The sequence below is a fragment of the Epinephelus fuscoguttatus genome, linkage group LG19 (genome assembly GCF_011397635.1).
Source record: "Epinephelus fuscoguttatus linkage group LG19, E.fuscoguttatus.final_Chr_v1".
NCBI lineage: Eukaryota > Metazoa > Chordata > Actinopteri > Perciformes > Serranidae > Epinephelus > Epinephelus fuscoguttatus.
Genome location: NC_064770.1, coordinates 30,054,964 through 30,073,546, shown reverse-complemented (window position 1 = coordinate 30,073,546; position 18,583 = coordinate 30,054,964). Strand labels below are relative to the sequence as shown.

The following is an 18,583-nucleotide window of genomic DNA, read 5'->3' as shown; positions in this document are numbered from 1 at the left end:
CGTACAATTTAAGAAAACGCGTTTCAGAAAATGTGTTTGCTTTGGGCTGTGTTTAAATTATTAAGTTGGTTATTCTGAACTATGTTTGACATCTTAACCTGCTTGTTTACTTGGTGAAATGTACGGAGCGCTTTCACCACCAGGTGGCGTCAGAGCACAGGAAAATTTAGCCAAAGCAAATCAGTTCCAGCAAAACTGAAGAGCTGAATAATTTATCCTCTGAGAGCCATGTTTAATTCAGTGAGGTCTAGGCCTGATGTTGCTCTTAATCAGCACAACGATAACCAGTAAGCACATTGCTCAGATTTAGCTCTATAACGCTATTCCTTGTGAGGCTTGAGTCTTTTTCAGGTGTGTCAGAGTTGGGGTTAGAGATGCGTGCCGAAATGATGTGATTTTATTATTAACATAATTATTATGTTGAGAGATTTGTACTATAAACATGGTGAACAACCACACAGCCTCAAATATACAAAAGGCACCACCACTTTCCCCACATAGCAGCAAGACACACAGACACTGTTGTTTACCTCCTTTACTTGTCATTTTGCTTGTTTTTGTAGTCATTGTGCTTCTCTCTGTGGTTTTGTATAGGGTGAACGATAACCACAAAATGTAGTTTTGATCTGATGTCATGTAATGCAAAGCCAGAATCATGAAATATCGATACCAATACTGATACGGAAACTACTGAACAGCTTATGATGAAAAATTACAGTTTGAGGTGAAGAGGCTGAAGATCTGGTTTGACTAAAATGTTAATTTTACAACTACCTGGATGTTTCTTGCCTGAGCCTCTCTGAAAAGACTCTGCCAGTGAAGTCTGTTTCTGTGTTCGGGGTCTTGATGCTGCATTCCCTCCTCCTTCCTCCTTGTTGTTGCAGCACCACATTCTCTTTCCCATGGTTTTTTTCCTCCCTCGGTCAGGCATCATTGCAATCATGCGTTGGATTAAATAGTCAGGTTGTGTGCTGCATACGCACGATACATAAGTTGTTTATGCATGTTGATTTAAGTGCACACAACATAACAGCAGAGGAGAAGCAAAGAGTACATCATTGTTGACACTGACAGTTTTGCTCTTGAAATACAAATGGGTACAAGCTAGAAGAGAGAAACGGATCCCTGGTTTGATATCAATCCTACTGATGCAGGGATCGATTTTCACAACATAAACATATCTGTAGTCTCAATATTTTGGTATCCATCTGCCCACCCCTTGTTTTGTGTCTCTTTGTTGTCAGTTTGTGTATCTCTGTAGTTGCTTTGTGTCTCTTTGTAGTTGTTTGCCCCTTTCTGTAGTCTTTGTGGCTCTCTTTGCGTCTCTTTGTGCTTATTTTGAGTCTCCTCGTAGTGTCACTTTGAGTAATATTTTGCAGGTGATGTCAGGACCACTACAACTTAGGGCAGTGGGGCCCTTTTCAGTAATCAATCCATAATATCAATATTTATGACTTTTTTTTTTTTAAGAGCGCACTGATGATCTCAAGGCAGGAAGTTCATACTTTTACCTAATCCAAGGAAACTATAGAAGTTATTTATAGTTTCCTTGACTTGATCAAAGAAGAAATAGCTGAAAAACACAACTTTAATGTTTTTAGAGATCATAATTGATTGTGAGGCAAAAGTGCAGGCAAAATTCATATGTACTTTGAAGGATAACACCATTTGCTGTAATGTCAGCCTTGTGCAAATAATAATAATAATATGCAAATTGTAAGATTTATTTTACTCTTTCGGGGGCAAAAGACATTACTCACAGCACAGGATGGAGACAATAAATAAATACAATCATATGTATTGTCAAGAGGCAAAACTGACTGTTCAAACTACGGAAGCCTGCAAGGAAAAGGAAAATAAATGCTTTCTCTTGTTTTGATAATAGAAATGTACCCTTTTAAAAAAAAGTCATCAGCTAATCAAACACAGATATTTTTAGTGCATGTGAAAGACCACCTTCATTTGCATTCTGAAGCACACAATGACACACAAGTCAAATGCATTCCATTGCTTTATTTTTGGGCTCCTGTCTGAACAACATAAACCTTTAAGGGATTCACAGAATTGATATACCTGCCATACACAATGCAATACATTACACTACAATGCATGACTTCAGCCCCTTTTTCTCAAGAAATTAGGTCACTTATGCGATATTAAGAGACACTACTCTTTAAGAAATATCCATCACAGCTCATCCTGTCCTCATACATACATACATGTAACACAGATCATTATTTTTAAAAATGAGCAAAAGCAGGAAATCAAAGAAATTATTACTGCTTGTTTTTATGCAGAGGCACATAACATGTTTATCACTTTCTGATCATATACCCGACTTTGAAGTGACAGTGCTGTAAATTTTCATGATCAGTGCATGGCATTTGTCAGGCTTCAACTTCTGAGCTGGAATTCACCCCGGAGTCACTGTTTCTTGTTCCAGTGGTGAGAGCGTCTGCAGGACAGATAGGGGAAGCCATGATCAAAACAGGCCTCGTTGTTTTTCAAGCCCCACTTTTCTTTTTCTTTTTTCTTTTTCTTTTTTTTTTTTTAAATCCTGGTGGGAGTCTTGGCGTGAGCTGTCAAGTGCAGATAAATCAGAGTCTGATCAATGACAGAAAGCAAGAAAAAAGATTACAGGAAATCTCTCTGCATAGCATCCAGGGAAATAAGTCTTGATAGCAGATGCCGCTGAGAACAAAAGAGAAAACTAATCAGGGTTTGTAGCTTTCAAAGTCGTGACGTAAATACTGTTGTTTTTTTTTTTTGACAATTTGTTTTCTGGTGCATTCTAAATATAACATATGACAGAGCTCACCTGACGCTCACCAGACTTGAGATGATGGCCTACTCTGGTCATGTCTGCAGGGAAATAATCAGAAAACAATAAATCACCCTGACTCAGCTAAATGCACTTGCCTCCATAAAAATGATTGATAAAGCAAATGAAAGCAAACACATCAAAGTCCTGGGATTTGCATGCATACTTTGTGCAGCATTAGGTACAATGTTTAGTAGTTTATTACTTCATAGTGAGATCTTTCAGCTGCATTAAGCGGTGTGGTTGTAGGGAGGTAATGTATTTATAATAACCCTCCGAAGAGATGATGGATTGTTGTTCTGCCTCTGAATCATTTAGCATTAGCAGCGTAGCAGTGAATACTTAAAAGCTAAATGTGGGGCAGGCATCTTAGCTCTTTATGCATCTGTGCCTCTGTGACATGCTCCACTGCTCCACTTTCTCCCCTTGTCTGGAGCCCCGTCTGTAAACCTCCCCGAACACACTGACACACACACACACTGACACACACACACCACTTCAACGTTACTGTCAACGTCTCTTTGTCTTGCTTAGATGTTTTCCTGTCTCTGTCGCCCACTGTGATTCTCAGTTTTGGCAGTGTTTTGAATTCACAACCTAAATCAATTTTAAACGCTACTGCTCTCTAAAACTGTTTCGCATTAGCCCAATTTTTTTTTTCTAAAATACTGCCAAAAACACAAACACGGCTCGCCTCAAATAACTTTTGTCCAAGGTGAAGTGCAAAAGTTATTCTTAAAGGGAAACGCCACTGATTTTACATCTGAATAACACTGATCAGTCACTTGTTATTTGTTGTATTATCATGGACGGATTATGAGACAATGGGCCCCTGGGCACAGACACGCAGAAAGCCCCACCGCCTCTCCTGTGTAGGAGCAAGACACACACACATGATGGTTGTTAAGCCTCTCTTTGTTGTTGTTTTGCATCTCTTTGTAGTTGTTACACATATCTCTGTGGTTTTGTGTCACTTTGTGGTAATTTCGGTTCTCTTTCTATTTTGTGTGTGTGTGTGTGTGTGTGTCTGTGAATGTTTTGCCCCATTTGTAGTCATTTTGCATCTGTTTTTGATAACTGTATGTCTCTTTGTGGATGTTTTGCCCCCTTTCGTGGTCGTAGTGAGTCACTTTGTGCCTCTTTGCAGCTGATTTGCATGTCTTTGTTGTTGCTTATGTCTCTTTGTGGTCTTTTTGTGTTTCTTTGTAGCTGCTCTCCATCTCTTCATGGTCATTTTGCATCTCTTCATGGTTGTTTTGCCCCTTTTCGTAACTGTTGTGCGTCTCTGCATGTCTTTGTGGGTGTTTTGCATCTCGTTGTTGTCGTTTTGAGTCTCTTCCTTGTCAGCACGTGTTAATTTGAGTGACATTTTGCAGGTGAAGGTCAGGGGGGACTGACATTTGGGCCCCTGTGCATGTGCGGTAAGCCTGTTCAGTAATCCATCCATATGTCTAATGTCTTCTGTGGATCTGGAGGAGCTTTGTTAAATCCAAGAAAATGCTTAAATCCTTACTTTTCACCTGCACAGTTTATATAGTTTTTTAAATATTCTAAATATTTTGTTTGCAATGTGTTAGGTATTTTATCTATTTTATTTCACTTGTACATTATTTTATATTTCGCTAATGCTTTTTATTAGTGGTTTATTTAATGTTCAGTCCTTTCAGACATACTTTGTGATATCTGGGTATAATAAACTCTGACTCAGTGATTATGCACCTCACCATTAGTCTCGCCACCAGACAATCAGAGATCTCCGGCTTCAGCAAAGCGTCTAAAGACTGACTTGCGAGTCTACCTCACCATTTACGTCTAATGCCAGTATTCAGTGCTAATGCAGGAAGTAGCAGAGAGATTGAACGTAGTCCGAGGTTTTACGGAATCACCCAATCTTGGAATTCTTCACAGGTGATGGTTATCTCAGCCTGGACTATGAGACTACAGCTTTATAACAAAAAGCAGTAATGCTTTATCTGACAGGTCCACTATTTCCTGATAATTCCCAAGGAAGTTTTCTGGGGAGAAATATAAAAATTGGTTGTAAATAGTCACAAAGCTCTGACACAGGTGTCTGAGTTGGATAAGTTTAAAAAAAATTGTTCTTTTAGAAAATTCCTCTTGAAATAAACAAGTCCATTGAAAGCCAAGACTATATCCACTGATATTAAATTTAAACTTTAATTTTAATATAACTTTATATATGTGCATGATGACCATCTTTGCACTAGTTAAAATATTCTGTAGTTTATTCAAAATAATTAAAGTTAATTAATTGAAAGCTGAACATTGTGTTGCATTCTTGTGTTATCCAGTCTTTAATAACCTTTAACTTCATCTGCTGGTTCAGACTTTTGACATGTGAGAACAGGAACAAACTGTTGGAAATTATCAGGGTGTGCAGTAGAATTGCTGGCACAGCCCTAAGCAACCTCATCGATGTGCACAAGGTGGCAGATCCAGACCACCCGCTTCATGGAGAGCTCAGGTCGTATCCGTCCGGATGCAGATATCTGCTGCCGAGATGCAGGGCAAATAGACTGAGGGATTCATTTGTCCCCGCAGCGATTAGCCTTTTATATGACTTGTTTTGACTTGCTGTGTGTGCTGTCTTGACATATATTGGTTTCTATGTTGTTTTGATAACTGCTAGTTGTGGAACTAATTGCCCCAAGGGGATAATAAAAATTCTTGAACTTGAACTTGTGCGTTCCTTTTTAGAAAATTATAGGAAGCTATGTGACTCATGGAAAAAAAAGTGTTCCTAAAAATCTTGTTTTCCAACTGGACCTTGGCGAACATGGGTGTTTCCCAGGCAGGGAATGCTATCAAGCTGGATGTTGCAAGTTTTTGGACCAAAACTAACCAATTAAAGTCAGGCTAATTTGGCCTCTGCTGCCTGCAAGTGCAGTACTAAAGTCATGGGAGTACCCCTTTAAGGCCCCTGTGGCTGTATAGTACATTTGCTTAGTCTGTTTTCACTGACTTGATTGTTTGTGTGTCCTTACCCTGTGATGTTCACTGTTGTCATTTTTGGGTTTCTGCTGCTCCATTGCTCTTTGTGTATGGCACGTCTGTCTCCTCTGTCTGCCTGTGATACGGGACATTAGCAGAATTCAGTATTAAATGCTCCATGTGTATCATCACAGTGTCTTCTTGAACACACTTAACTGGAAACAGTTTGGTTAAGGAACTCATTTAAAAAGGAGGTTTCAGTGTTTATTAGCTCATAATTGTGTAAGCTAGCTGTTGCCATGCTCCGTGGTGCCGTAGCCTCCTGGTATTGTTTGCCATTGCTGTGTGAGTGGCTGAGCAAGGCCAGGGGGGGGGGCTGAGAAGATTGCACTTTGAGTCAATTAGCAGCCACGAGCTCAAGAGCTCTGATGCTTTCCCCTCCATTCATCTCTCCATTAAAAAAGAAAACCTGGAATACACTGTTATGTATCGAGCCACTTAATCCGACACTGTTGCTCAAGGCGTACCCTAAAATAATCACTGGAGTGATTTCAAATCAATGATGCAGATAAGTCTAACCCTATCTCCCTCACTCCCCCACATATGAAATGGCCTTGCACTTTCTGTGTATGTGTATGTTCATATCTGCTGTATTGGTGGACATTTTTACATGTATTTATTTTATGAAGTATAAAATACTTTTCTCACAGGCCTCAAGCTCTTGAATTTATCTTATTTGTCAGGCACTCCAGTCTTAATCCAAATCTTGACAAAAACTAGTCTCTTATTTCTGTTTCATAACTGAAAACACACAGATTTTCAACAACCACTGTTCTTTAGTGCCTATTAAAAGTCACGGTTCATGATAAGTCAACCCAGTCGTCGGAATAAATGTTGGCATTGTACATTTCTGCAAGTACTTTTCATATTTCGGGGATGTGTTTTAAATTTGAAATGGTATGTGACAACACTGTAATGTGTGGTTAGGTTTAGGCACAACAACCATTCGGGTAGGGTTAGGAAAACATAATGATTTGACTGAAAATATTGGTTTGATCATGAAAAACATGGCTGTAAAAGGTTCCAGCCTCTTGTGAAATAATACCTGGCTTGGTCCCTAAAAACACAGCTGTAAATGTCTCAAACACGTGTTAAAAATTGCCTTCTTTTGTTACTATAAACACTATTAGAAATATCCCAAACTCAGGATGTTTGTGCAAAAATGGCTGAAAATGTCCCAAACTCTCATTAAAAAATAGCCGTTTATATTGCTACAAACATGGCTGGAAATGTCCTGAATTGTGGTTAAAAACATCCACTTTTGTCACTGCGGAAAATGTCCCAGAGTCTCGTGAAAAAATACCCTCTTATGGAAAAACACCCGCTTTTGTTGCTTCAAACACTGCTGGAAATGTTCCAACCTCTAATTGGAAAAACACTTGCTTTTGTCGCCAGAAACACTGCTGGAAATGTTCCAACCTCTTATGTAAAAACACCTGCTTTTGTCGCTACAAACACTGCTGGAAATGTTCCAACCTCTTATGTAAAAACACCCGCTTTTGTCGCTACAAACACTGCTGGAAATGTTCCAACCTCTTATGTAAAAACACCCGCTTTTGTTGCTACAAACACTGCTGGAAATGTTCCAACCTCTTGTGAAATAACACCTGCTTTTGACACTGGAACACGTCTGGAAAAGTCACAAACTGTAATTAAAAAATACCTGTTTTTTGTCACTACAAACATGGCTAGAAATGTCCCAAACTCATTTAAAAAATAATCGCTTTTGTTGCTGGAAATGTCCTGAACGTCCATTTACAAATACCCACTTTTGTAGCTACAAACACAGCTGGATATGTCTTGCAATCTGTTTAAAAAATATCTGCTTGTGTCTCTTCAAAGACAACTGGGAATGTCCCGACCTGTTTTGTGTCAGTCCGTCTACCTACCATCCTCTGCTCCTCCTGATGAGAGACTCAGCTCATATACATTTAACCTGATCTATGTCACTACAGAACTATATATGATACATATGAAACATACAAATGTAATATAAAATGTAAAATGTCAACATTTTATTCCAGTAATTGTTTTGGATCAGTACTCACGGTTTGATTTTGTTGGAGAATCTCTGCCGCAGGATCAGAGCGATGGTGGTGAGGACCGCCAAAGTGGTACACATGGTCCTAACCCCAAGGACCTCCTGCCTCAAGGCCGATGATGGTTCAAAGCACTGAGACCTTTCCTTCCATTGAAAGGCTCGAATGGCAAAAAGTGGTGTAACAATCTGACTATTCCTGTCTTTCCTCTTGGCTCTCACTCATGATTGGGGAGATTAGCTCAGAGGATTAGCCAGGATCAAGGCAGGACTAGGAGGTAAACAGAGCATGCTGTGTGTTTCTATTCTGAAAACAACCCACCTCGCCCCCATGTTGTCAACACAGCAAGCAAAATCAACCTCGATATTGTGGGTAGCCTGATTTTTTTTATCGCAAGAATTAACAGATACCAATCAAATGATCATATATCTTGATAAAACCAGTTAATTGCTGCAGTCTTCCTACAATATCTAATGAAAAGATGGAACACAGTGGGATAAATGGGGGTAAAAATAGTGACTTCCAGCAGCTTATACTTAGCACTGCTGACTCAAGCAGAGAAGAAGGGAGCAGTAGGCCAAGCGAGACAGAGGAAAGGTCTAATTATTACAACACAGACATGCAGGGGAATCAGATTAGAGCAGATATAAGTTTAAAAGGATTTAACATCGTGAAAATGAGGCTTTTCTTTGTATTTTTATTTCAAAATTGTGTTAGATACAGATACAAAGGTGAGTTATAATGAAAAAAAATGTACAATCATCACAATTAACTGTTAAAAATGTAAAAATGTCTCAATATCCCGTTAAGTAAACACAAGTAGTACAGACTGGTAAAAGAAAGGGGAGGAAAGGAAACATCACACGATATTTGTTAAATATTTACATGGCAGTTTCCAAATCCACACATTCAGTAGAAGGCACATCCAAGTCAAATGTGACCTCTTGTCCACTGTCGGGTTTACGTTTGCATTTTCTTCCTCTTTGCTCACTCCTTTAAATATTTTGGTCCTTTACAAGAGTATTGTAAGAGCTTTATGTTTTCACTCCCTGTCCCTCTCTGTCACACACACACACACACACACACACACACACACACACACACACACACACACACACACACACACAAAAAGTTAGCAATGAAAAGGGTACAGTACCCGTCTCTATTCTGAGTGTATGTCCCATAGCCCATGATTATCTTAGATTATATTAAACTGTATTTGTCCCTAGATACATTACTTCCCTTCAAAGGTCAGTACAGTTAATTCATTCCTCTCTTAGGAGGCCGTGGCCCAAAACTTAAAAGTCTCTTGGAGATTGTTGTCCACTAAACCCACACTAAAAGTCTCACCCAGTCGAAGTTGAATGCTTAGTCCAGCCCACTTCCTCATAGACGGCTGAGATGCTGCAGCAGACAGTTGCCAGGAGTTTGGTCCACGCTGCGGCCACCTCTGGTGTCACCACCTCCGGATACACTTCTCCTAGGACCTCCAGTATCACACCACTCAGGAACTGGACAAGACACAACAGTACTTAAGACAACTGATCTTTCGCTAGGCCCTGCTGATAAACATGGAGCCCACGCTGTAACTAACTGCACTCCCTGAAGAAATATGATCATATGTTTGGAGAAATGAAAGAGTGATTACAGAGAGAAGCAGACAGAGGGGTCTACAGTCTGTGTTTGAAGGATATATCCAGGATGTCAAACTGACTCAGCAGCAACAACAGGTTAAAAAGACAAAGATAGTTAGAAGCTAAAGCCGAACTATAGGCTACAGATCACAGTGTAAAAGTGAACCACCACATCACTGCTGATCGCCACACAAGACAATGAATATAAAGGGAAACTTTGCTGATATTGAACCAGCTGTGTGGCATCACAGTGTGTGCAGATTAACGGTGTTTGGCTTCGCCCCCGTGCTGCTGCTCCCAGCACCTGGACCTCCACTGGCGGACGGGCAGGGATCTCCAGTGGAAGTCAAACAACATTCATCTGCGCACAATGCGATGACACAGAGCTGGTTGAATATCAGCAAAGTTTCCCTGCTTCCCTTCACTGGTTCCTGTACAGCAGGGTCGGCCTTTGTTTCACTGTTATAATCATTAAAAGCAAAAGCAGCATGTGTATACATTCAGTAGGCTATATCTTCAGTAGCTAGCTAGCTAACCCTACACTTTTCAGGGTTTGATTTTGGTTTTGGAACAGGGAAGAAACGTATGTCTTTTTCCAACCTCTCCAGGTAACGAGTATCATTAATACACGACGTGCCTCAGGCACAACATTTAGCTCCAAATCCACAAAACCAGCCTGAAAATGAAGGAAATCTGAAAGGACTGCATTAGAGTCAATGAAGCACAGCTGTGTTAGACCCTGGTCTGAGCCGACCTGATGCTACGTTATGATTGGCCAGTCTTCGTGCGGGTATAGGTGTAACCATAGCTGTTGCTATATCGGCATGTTTTCAGTTCATGAAAATTAATTGTAATGCTTTGGTCACATAATAAAGTCTTGTTCAGTGTTTGGTTGAACTAAAAGACTGTATACTGTTTTCTAGTAAGAACATTTTGTTTTAATAGTTTTAAGCCTGTTTTTTTTTGCCAGCAAAACTTAGCAGCTAGCTACCTCATCCAAATATGATCACTTCTGGCTCCAAAATCCAAGATGGTGACAGCAAAAATGCCACACTCGACGCTAAAAAAATGGGAGTCCACCAACCAGTGGGTGACATCTTGATGGCTACTTCCATTATTTTATACAATCTATGATATTTTCTTATCTGACACGTCTCTCAACCTATCACAGTGAGCTGTGGTGTTTCTCTTTCGTTCCCATCTTCACCCAGGCTTCCTCACTAGATTGTGCCCTCTAATGGTCAGAAAAACCTTAAGGCAGCTTTAACTACTGTTTTTTAATCTAACCATTAAAGTTAGTTTCTGAGTGTGTGTGTGTCACTCTCTTATTACCTTGAAGTACACAGGCTCCACCTTGTGTCGAAGTGCGTGAGCCTTGCCCACCACCTTCAGCACCGAGGCCACCTTGTCGGCGTTGTCAAGGCTCTCCACCATTGTATTGAGGGCATTCATGACTCTGCGAGCATGCTTCCTAAGCTGGGCGCTCCTCTCCAGCTCCTCCGACTCCTCGATGTGCTTAAACTGGCTGAAGTACTGCTTGGATGAGGGGAAGTTCACAAACAGCCTGCAAAGGAGGAAGGGGAAACAAAGTAAATGAGAGATATGAGTATGAGCAGCTGCTGCGAAGCTCCGCTAATCTCATCGCCCTTCAGCCTGCACCAGCTTGATCCTGCAAACCCACGTCCATTTTTTTTTCTGAGCTGGCAAGATACCATGAGTAAATATCAGCACTGACATGAGAGTGCTGCATATTTTCCCTTTAAATGTTTGCTCTAAGCTATTATCTGGGTACGGCGTGTATCCCATACATTTGAAAAGAATTTCAAAAGTGAAGGAAAAACACTCAGCTGCGGGGGAAGTATGACATAAAATGGCACATTAAAGTTATTAACCACAACAGATGAACACATTTGTTTGATGACTTTGCACGTACATCCTCTTCTATCATACCTGACTTTTTCTTCTGCATACTTTGGCTCATGAAGTGATTCAGTAGCAGGCACGATAAGCTCTCTGCTGATAAGTTGACCTCTTATTATTAATAATTCCTCATACTTTTTTCTGCAGGTGATTATATAATTACGTGCAGTGTAGAAATAAATCTTGCAGCATCAGATAAAATGTATGTATATTTCTCCTGAAGGTTTATCTAACTCTGGTAGTGTCAGGGAGGAATTCTTGTTTTACAACTGTTTCAGCTCTGGTGTTGATAAATGCAGGTATTAGTTTCTTCAGTGTAATCTCAGAGTTTGTACATTGGTAGAAGTTGGTCCAATCCCTTAACAAACAAGGGATGGGACCATATATGCAAGGGTATAGGGGTAACTTTGATGACCCCCAACAGGCAACAAAACTATTTGGTTAGGGTTCTTAAAAGATGGTGGTTGACGCGACTAACGACGATGACTGACGTGACAAAATGACTCAACGCTGACTTGTAGTTCTACACGGGAAATGAACAGCGGTTTCCTGGGTCAATGTCCTGTGCTTGTTGGACCCATCGTCCTATACTCCCACATGCCTTAAAGGGATAGTTCATCTCAAAACCAAAAATACATATATTTCTCCTTACCTGTATTGCTATTCATCAACGATTGTTTAGGTGTGAGTTGCTAAATGACCAAGATATCGGCTGTAGCAATGTTTGCCTTCTCTCCAACATAATGGAACTAGATGGCACTCAGGCTGTGGTGCTCAAAGTGCCAAAAAATACATTTGAAAAACTAAACAGCAATGTCTCTTTCCAGAAATCATGACCCGGTTACTCAGATAATCCAAAGACTTCGTTTTCTGTCTACCAAACCACATCCATCCCCGTATCACTGTGCAAAAGTTAGCATGCATCTTCTGCTAGCTCACCTAGCACCACTAAGCTAGCTAATGTTACAGCTCAGCCGAGGAGGACGCCATTCATGTGTACATGTTGAGCTGTCACGAGCAGGAGTCTCACGTTCATGAGTAGATGCACACTTCCTTTTTGTGTGCTAATATACTTGGAGGGTGTAGTTTGGCAGAAAGAAAATAGCCCCTACATGAAATTGCTCACAACAAGGTCTGTGGATTATCTTGAGTAACCGGGTCATGATTTCTGGAAAGAGACATTGCTGCGGAGCTTTTCAAATGTATTTGTTTTGGCGCTTTGGGCACCACAAGCCGAGTGCCATCTGGTTCAATTATATTCCAGAAAGGGCAGACTACGTCGATATCTTCAACACTCCACACCAAAACTATCTAGACTGAGAAATAGTACTTCAGGCAAGAGGAAAAATATGTATTTTTGATTCTAGGGTAACCTGTCCCTTTAAGCTGACTTTGCCAATAATAATAATAATAATAATAATAATGGGGATGGCTTTACACTGGATCTCATACGGACACTAAAGGGCGCATTGTGCACCTGATGGTGAGGGCCATTGCCCAAGCAACATTTTTTGATGCCCTGGCAGTGACACCAGTCTGAACCAACTGAACCGCTGAGCTTTAGAGCTGCTGACCGCCGCGAATAAAGCAGAAAAATAACATCCTTTGCCACAGGATTTATATAACTGAGTTTATAACTGAAAGCATATCTTGCAGCAGAAATCTGGTCTCTGGATTCACACAGTCTTGTTACTATATGTGGTCCCCCCTTGTGAACCTGTTGGCTCAGGCATCTGACTGGTTCTGTACTATGGTTCCTGTCATGCCTCAAAAGTAGGGCCCAGGATCCTGCATGATTTCACAATTCCTAACAAAAGGTGAAACGTGCTAATTAGAGAGGGCGACGTGAAGAAAATGACTACTCAGGGTACCATGAGCACTACTGAAGCTGCCTTTCTTTTACTGTATGGCTGAGAATTATTTTTACAGCAACGATAGCTCGCATTTCATGTTTCATTTGGCATAAGTATTATTTTTGCACAAGTTCCAGGCCCATTTCTTTGCACATCCTTCTCTTTCTAAGAACAAATACTCAGTTCAAAGACATTTCCTTTGAATTATATCCTGGTTTGACCCCCAGAGGTATCACAGAGAATTAGCAAAGAAGAGCCTAAAAACTCCCCCCTCCCACAGTCTGGGAAGAGGGCCAATGCATCTGGTTGCTGGCTATCTCAACCTGATGTCCCATCTCCCACTGTCTCTGCAACAACTAGCACAAAAAGGAAGCAAATATTTCTCTGTTAGCTCTGAAGCATATGGCTGGATATTAGTTTCAAGTGTCAATTAAAATGGCTGAAAAGAGAGGCGATGAAAGGTGGTGTCTCAATCTGTCACCTGTGGGTGAAAGGCCTTGGCAAGTTGTGGAGCAAAGTATGAGGAACCAGGGTGTTTAATCTTTCTTTCTTGTAATTACAGGACCTGTGGTTGCATATAAATAACCTCATTAGTACTTTGTATGTATTTTAATCCTTTCTTATCTATTCTTCAAGACTAATCGAAAAGCTGATTCCAGAGAAAGTTTCTAATTTCAGATAGCGTCAGAATTTGCTACTGTAGATCTTTTAACCTTGAGACATTTAGCTTAAAGGATTTAAGTTGGCACTGAGGTTCAGGTGGAGTGACAATGATCTACTATTTACTGTTGCGAGGAGAATTTACCATGGTCATGCTTATCGATCAATCCTCATTCCTCAAATTCCTGAAGGTCGTAGGGTCTTTATGAAGGAATGTGGAGGTAAAAAATATGGGGAAATTGAGATAAATTAATTGAGTTTTATCACAGAAAGAAGAGGAATGAGATTCTGATTTGTGCTGCAGCTAAATCCTAATAGTCATTCGTTTTACTGACTGTAACTGTAAACTGCGCCCTGCGTTTGCTCACCTCCCTCTCAACTTTCACCCCCTGCAATCAGAAAGGATTATGTAGGCACGCTGTGTCATGCAGAGAATCTCGTCACACGTGGAAGGACGTCAAAGCCCTCACACCATTTCCAGATTCCCTGCAGATGGTTGTTTTTAGAGCTGCTTCTTCTCGCTGCTCTCAAAGTAAACATTAAAGCGAGATAACAACAGGGGTAAAAACAACTGCAGGAACGCTCCAACAAAATTGTACGCTCTCCTTGAAATGTATAAATGACAGATGAATAATATTCAGCAATACTTATAATGATGAATGTTGTGATTGCAGAGACATGAGGGACATTTTAAAGGTCTGACTGCAGGTTGCCCCGGTGCTCCATACAAGCATTCAAAACACTGACCTGCTCCAGGGGAGGAAACCCTTTTTGGTGCCAAAGATGTCTGACTGATGGATTATAATGTTTATCTTTTGCCTCTCCTATTTCATAAATAGGATTAAGAAAAAGGAGGAGAGGTGAGAATATCACGTGCGAAAATACAACTGACTGAGTTCCTTTGGACAGAGTGGAAACTTGTAAAGTCAGTCAGATCATTTGATTTCAGCAACTGAGGGAGGATAATCCCACGGTTTGGGTTTAACTTGATTTAGTTAGATGTCTGCGAGAGAAAAGCATCAGTGGCTCGAGCAGGTGCAGTGATATTACTGAGGGGGGAAGAGACAAAATGCAAATTTGACCTTATCAGTGGTGAACTAATTAAAGTTGAAGAAATGAGGAGAAAATTGATGAAAAGTCCCAAAATAGAATGAGATGCAGTTTCATGTGGCATGCAACTGCTAATCAGTCTCCCTTCTAATTATACTCAGCATTTATAACCCTCTCCACCATGATTTTTCTCTGTCACACTATCAAATATCTTCCGAACTCTTCATCAAACAGGAGTAAATCTAACAAACAGAAATACCTGACAAGTATGGCCACCCCGACATCATCACAGTTCTGGTAGACTTTTGCCCAGGAGTCCTGGATCATCACCCTCTCCTTGTCAGTCAGTGGGCTCGGCCGCTCCAGGTGGTCCACCTCTCCCTCTCCTTGCATCCTCTCCATCTGGGAACACAGTTGTGCAGAGCTGAGCACGTGCAGAAGGAAGGCAGGGCTGATGATGACAGTACCCCCCCCCCCCCAACCCTCAAAAATAAACACTACCTTTATTTCTTGGTTGTGTCTCTTTTTTTGATGTGAGAGGAAGAAAATCTGTTTTCCCTTCCCCCCCTTTTTTTCCCAGTGAGAATCTTTGCTCTCCACCTCTGAATCTCTGCTGAGCGAGAGTGTGAGTGGAGAACAGGCAGAAAAAACACAAGAAACACACGCAGCGAACGAGGAGGAGCCTCTGTACTCTCTTTTTACACTCTCCCTTCCCTCCCTCTCTCTGTCTCTCCCTCCATCTTTCTCCCTCTACCCACCTCACCTTTGTAGGTGGTGTTTGATGAAATCATGATGAGATAGAAAACAAATCCCTAATAAGAGCATCAGATATATAACACATGCACTGGGTGAGCATGGATGCGATGTAAGATTATGACACTGGAATAAGATAAAGGAGCACGTACCCTGACCTTTTACCTCTGTGGTTGTCGTCACCATTCCAGACTATCCAGGAGATTAACCTGTAATATTGAATTGCTCACAAAGCCCTGCTGATGTAAATGTAGAAACACAAAATTAAACAGTGTGACGTCCATCAGAATTAGGGCAGGCGTATTTCATTTCGTTTGTTCTATGAGATTCAAGATTCAGATTATAGGAGCGTCCATTTTTTCATTACTTCACACTTTTCATTATATGCACACACCCTCAAGAGAGCCACGCAGCTCTCAGTGCACTTTTTCCAAATGCATACATTTTCCACCTTTGTTGTGGCAGAGCTTATCTTGTGTTGTGGCAGCTGAAAACTAGACAGTGTTTTGAATCAAGTTTCAGGGTTGGGTCGGGCAAATGGGGTCAATTACTCAGGAAGCTGTGGGTTAGCTGTCAAAGGAGAGCAAACAGAAGAGCAGGGGGAAGACATCAAATATTGCAAGAAAAGCCAGATTAAGGTGATTTACTGCCTGAATGGGGAGGATCAATGTACAGTAGGTACCCATGTTAAATATTGACAGAGTTCTGCAGAGTATGCCATTAACAATCATGTTGGGGAACAACATGTGCTTGTCACATCTCATATTTCCAGGATTGCTGTGTCTCAAATGTCTCGGAAGAATAACGTGTGCCACCTTGCCCAACAACAGAGTTTAATCCTCTTATTATACCAGCCGATCACACTGTAAATATTTTAACTTCGGTGAATATTACTCAAGTCCACCCCAGGCACTCCCAGTTAAAAGCAATAAAATCAGAGTCCATGTATTGCCCCTCCTTCTCACTGTACAGGTTTATGATTTTAAATGTGGCTGGTCCTGGTCAGATGAGGTTGTTATTGATCAGACAAAGAGACTTGGTCAATGATTGATCAACACACTCTGCTCCTTTATGTCTCCACAGAGGAAGTCAGACACATTCTGTAATGCTTTGTAATTGTTTCTACAGTCTGTGCACCCACACTTGCAAAATCAGACTGGGTCATATAAATAATGTTATACCTTTAGCCCACTCTGCTCAGAAAAACAAAGATCCCATGATCTCATTATGCTACATCCAGAGACATAACGCCACTTTGCAGGTCAGGAGCAAATGAGTAATGACATCTAGTGGACAGTTGCAGTAATGTAGCTTTTCAGGTGGTGCCCCATCTGTCAAAAACTGAAGGCAAAGATTATGCATACAGGTCTTTAGTTGAATGACATACAGGCTAACTGCTATTATCTTGTCTAATCACTGACACTTAAAGGGTAACTTCATATTAACTTGGGCCCTATTTTCCTATGTTTTGTCAAAGTGACTGATAGGAACAACAATTTTTGGAAAAGGTCCAGTACTGAGCGAGAGGGCTGCAGCCAGCAGTAGCAAAACAAACTTCTGTGGGCAGTTGAGCACCATCAATATACAGTAGGTCCACTAAAAGCGCTTTTTGTTTTTGCCACTGACAGGCTCAGATTGTTATTGTAAGTGTCTGACGACATTATGGAAAGGATCCCTACAGAGAAAGACCTTTTTATTCAAGTGTAAGATTCTTGTTGTTTAACCAGAAACAGCCCTGAAATTGTTATTGCTGAAACAAGAGTTGGTGATTGTTGGAACAGTGGAACAATGAACCAAGACAGTCTTTGTGGGCTTTATTTTGCTTTTGTCGACTTTGAATGAAGTGTGTTTCGCACTGATAAAATAACTGTATATTTAAATGGAGTCTGGTGGGCTTGGTAAAAGCAATTTGGGGTCTGTTTCTTGTTTAAAAAAAGGATCTTACACTTTAACAAAAATGTCTTTCTCCACGGGGACAAAAAAAAAACACTTTTAGTGGACATATTTAGACAATGTGAACATGTCCTGAGTGATTACCTTGCAGCCTGTTTTGCTGCTGCCAGCTGCAGAACTCTTGCTCATTACTGGACCAATTAAGAAAAAAAAAGTTGTTACCCGTAGCCACTTAGAAACAAAAACATGGGATAAAAAAGGATGATAAAATTACTGTGGGATTTGCAATAGCAATTTCTGGGCTGTTTCTGGTTAAACAACAAGGAACTTACTCTTCAGTAAAATGGTCTTTCTGTGTAGGGATCATTTCTATAATGTTGTCAGACACTTAGAATAACAACATTATAGAAAGGATCCCTACAGAGAAAAACCTTTTTATTAGAGTAAGATCCTTTTTAAACAAGAAGCAGACCCAAAACTGTTTTTACCAAGCCCACCAGACTCAGTTTAAATATACAGTTATTTTATCAGTACAAAACACACTTTATTCAAAGTTGACAGAGGCAAAATAAAACCAACAATCACCAACTCTGGTTTGGTTGAAATAAACCCTTAAATCAGTTAGTTAAAGATGAAAATATGCTGGCTCTATACGTGCTTAAATTACTGTTTATTTAAATGGATTCTGGTGGGTGTGGTGATAGCAACTTGGAGGCTGTTTCTGGTTAAACAACAAGGACTTTATTGTTGAATAGATAGGTCTTTCTCTGTAGGGATCCTTTCCATAATGTTGTCTTACACAGAATTTTAGTCTGAGCGTGTCAGTGGCAAAAAAAACAACGCTTGTAATGGACTTAAAGCAACCGTGCACAATTGCCCTTAGTGATAACACTGCACCCTGTTTCGCGGCTGTTTCAAGGATTGTTGTCTTTATTAGATGCTTAGAAA

General features: G+C 40.6%; 1 protein-coding gene across 3 annotated transcripts; it reads right to left on the bottom strand.

Annotated features, from left to right (window-relative positions):
• Positions 1 to 2,014: 2,014 nt before the first annotated feature.
• LOC125879266 (cytoglobin-1-like) lies at positions 2,015 to 15,641 on the bottom strand. 3 transcript variants are annotated; one of them, XM_049561020.1, is made up of 7 exons: positions 15,491 to 15,641; positions 15,249 to 15,391; positions 10,839 to 11,070; positions 9,223 to 9,383; positions 5,827 to 5,909; positions 2,819 to 2,862; positions 2,015 to 2,691 (listed from the first exon to the last, which is right to left on the bottom strand). In XM_049561020.1, exons 2-5 carry the CDS (start codon positions 15,389 to 15,391, stop codon positions 5,846 to 5,848), a joined length of 600 nt encoding a protein of 199 aa, XP_049416977.1. In that variant the 5' UTR covers positions 15,491 to 15,641; the 3' UTR covers positions 2,015 to 2,691; positions 2,819 to 2,862; positions 5,827 to 5,845. The 3 variants fall into 3 exon arrangements, with proteins under 3 accessions (XP_049416977.1, XP_049416978.1, XP_049416979.1); XM_049561021.1 differs by lacking the exons at positions 2,015 to 2,691; positions 5,827 to 5,909; XM_049561022.1 differs by lacking the exons at positions 2,015 to 2,691; positions 2,819 to 2,862; positions 5,827 to 5,909 and adding an exon at positions 8,906 to 8,931.
• Between the last annotated feature and the right edge of the window lie 2,942 nt (positions 15,642 to 18,583).

Excerpts from the sequence above, each read along its gene's own strand:
- LOC125879266 (XM_049561020.1), bottom strand. The coding sequence starts at position 15,391 with ATGGAGAGGATGCAAGGAGAGGGAGAGGTGGACCACCTGGAGCGGCCG. Across the intron at positions 11,071-15,248 it reads GGGGTGGCCATACTTGTCAG|GCTGTTTGTGAACTTCCCCT; the intron begins GTATTTCTGTTT and ends CCTCCTTTGCAG. Across the intron at positions 9,384-10,838 it reads TGGAGCCTGTGTACTTCAAG|TTCCTGAGTGGTGTGATACT; the intron begins GTAATAAGAGAG and ends TGTCTTGTCCAG.